The sequence below is a fragment of the Triticum aestivum genome, chromosome 4B, assembly GCF_018294505.1.
Source record: "Triticum aestivum cultivar Chinese Spring chromosome 4B, IWGSC CS RefSeq v2.1, whole genome shotgun sequence".
Taxonomy (NCBI): Eukaryota; Viridiplantae; Streptophyta; class Magnoliopsida; order Poales; family Poaceae; genus Triticum; species Triticum aestivum.
This window is the reverse complement of record NC_057804.1, coordinates 224505021-224507006: the sequence shown is the minus strand read 5'-3', so window position 1 is coordinate 224507006 and position 1986 is coordinate 224505021. Positions and strand designations below refer to the sequence as shown.

Genomic DNA, 1986 nt, shown 5'->3' with positions numbered 1-1986 from the left:
AAGCCTATGGTTGCATGTGTGGATGGGTGGGTGGACACGGTGGGCCAGGGGAGAGAAAAGAGAGAGAGGGTGACATGTGGGGCACGCCCGGACACAGCGGACGAAAAGGACGCGGAGGCGTCCGTTTTCTGTCCGCTTTTGCCTCAAATCCAGACCAACTTTGGGCTAGAGATGGGGTGAAACAGACACGAAACGAACGAAAAAGTAATATGAGGTCAGCCGCTGGGTCGTTGCATGTATCCGCTTTTATTCAAACTACGTCCGGCGGACAAGATAGGGTCTTGCGGTGGAGATAGCCTTATGCGATTGGGGCCAGCTTTTGGTCATTGGGAAAGGCTTGCTTGTCCTCCCATCTCTTCCTCTCTCTCTCCTGTGTGTGTGTTTCTGGGAGAAGAAAGAGGGACAGAGAGAGGAATAAAAAGGTGGGCAAGGACATGGAGATGGCCATGATTTCACCTCAGGCCCTTCCTCTCTCCCCAAACACTTCCCGATAGATTCCATCCCCTCTCTATCATCCTGGGTTTCCACCCACCTTTTCTCATCTTAATTGCAAAGGTTTCTGCGGGATAACATTTGTTTTGGTGAGTCCTATAGAATCTTTCCCTTCTTTTTATGTTGTTTTTCTCACTCCCCCCCTCCCCTCCTATTTCAACTTCTTGAATCCCATGCGCACAATGGTACTAGTACCTACTTGCGGCCATTATAGTTGATAGAGCCAGCGCCGGCTCCCCTGATGCTTGGATTTTATTTTATTTTCTAGGAGGAAATTCAGAGAGGTGATTTATTGTCTTGGGTTTCATCTTCACGCTGGTTTTCACATGCAACCCGCTACCTCGATTGCGTGCTAGTTTTGCCTTGTAGTACAATACGCGCACACTTATTCTTTGTGCTAGATGTTCTTGATGGGTCTTTATTTGTTTTCAGTACAGCCCGATCCCCACATAAATGCAAAGTTTAGCCAACTAATTTTGTAATTTATGAGTCAATTTCAGGGGAGACTCTAGCTAGCTCTGGTGAAGAAGAACCAACAAGAGTTTGGAGAGGGAGAAAGGGATGGAAGGCGAGAGCTTCTCGGGGATGGGCAATGGAGGCGGCGGCGGCGGCGGAGGGGGGCACCACCAGGTGGTGGACGGGAAGCTGATCCAGACGTTCCACAAGAGCTTCGTGCAGGTGCAGAGCATCCTGGACCAAAACCGGATGCTCATCTCCGAGATCAACCAGAACCACGAGTCCCGGGCGCCGGACAGCCTCACCCGCAACGTCGGCCTCATCCGGGAGCTCAACAACAATATCCGCCGCGTCGTCGGCCTCTATGCCGACCTCTCTGCCTCCTTCGCGCACCGTGGCGCCGCCATGGACGGCGGCTCCTCAGAGGGCGACTCCTCGGGCACGCTGCGCTCCTCCGATGCCGCCGGCCGCGCCGCCGCCGCCGGACAGAAGCGCGTCCGGCCCGGCTAGCTTGGCCCGACCGGATGGTGCCTGCCGTTTCTTGGCATCGCCATGGATGCTGTGTAGCAGCTAGCGAGAAAGGATGTGAGTTACTGATGAGATGTTTGCTACTCCTACTTACTACTAGTACTAGGCTAGTTCTTCTTTGCTTAATTTCTTGCCGTGCTTCTTCTTTGCCGCAAAGTGCTTCCTCAACCCTGACGGTGAGAAAAAAATAACTTTTCTGTACAAGTCCATGTGACGATGAGCAAAAAACACCAGTTCTTGATAATCTGCAGCCTTACTATTACATGTAGAATCTAGTCACCTGGCTGATCTCAGGTATGCCAGCCAGGTATACAGTTAATCTGAGAGATTTGGGAGTTCTTGAGTATTTTGTTTCTTACTTTGGTAATTTGAAACTATCTTTCTCTAGGGGATTTGTGAGGGGAAAATTAAAATACCGTTGCCCTTGGATTGGGTGGACCATGTGATCCTGAAATTCGCATGTACTGATGCAAAGTGCAAAGCTTTACTGCTTTTACCAACCTGCTGCTG

The 1986-nt window shown here is 50.9% G+C and overlaps 1 protein-coding gene across 2 annotated transcripts; it reads left to right on the top strand.

Moving 5' to 3' along the window:
- Positions 1–210: 210 nt before the first annotated feature.
- LOC123091861 (protein ELF4-LIKE 4) lies at positions 211–1820 on the top strand. Of its 2 annotated transcripts, XM_044513467.1 has the most exons (3): positions 211–581; positions 761–776; positions 993–1820. In XM_044513467.1, the coding sequence occupies exon 3, from the start codon at positions 1054–1056 to the stop codon at positions 1456–1458; it is 405 nt and encodes a 134-aa protein (XP_044369402.1). In that variant the 5' UTR covers positions 211–581; positions 761–776; positions 993–1053; the 3' UTR covers positions 1459–1820. The 2 variants fall into 2 exon arrangements, with proteins under 2 accessions (XP_044369402.1, XP_044369401.1); XM_044513466.1 differs by lacking the exon at positions 761–776 and having other exon boundaries at positions 234–581.
- Positions 1821–1986: the final 166 nt, after the last annotated feature.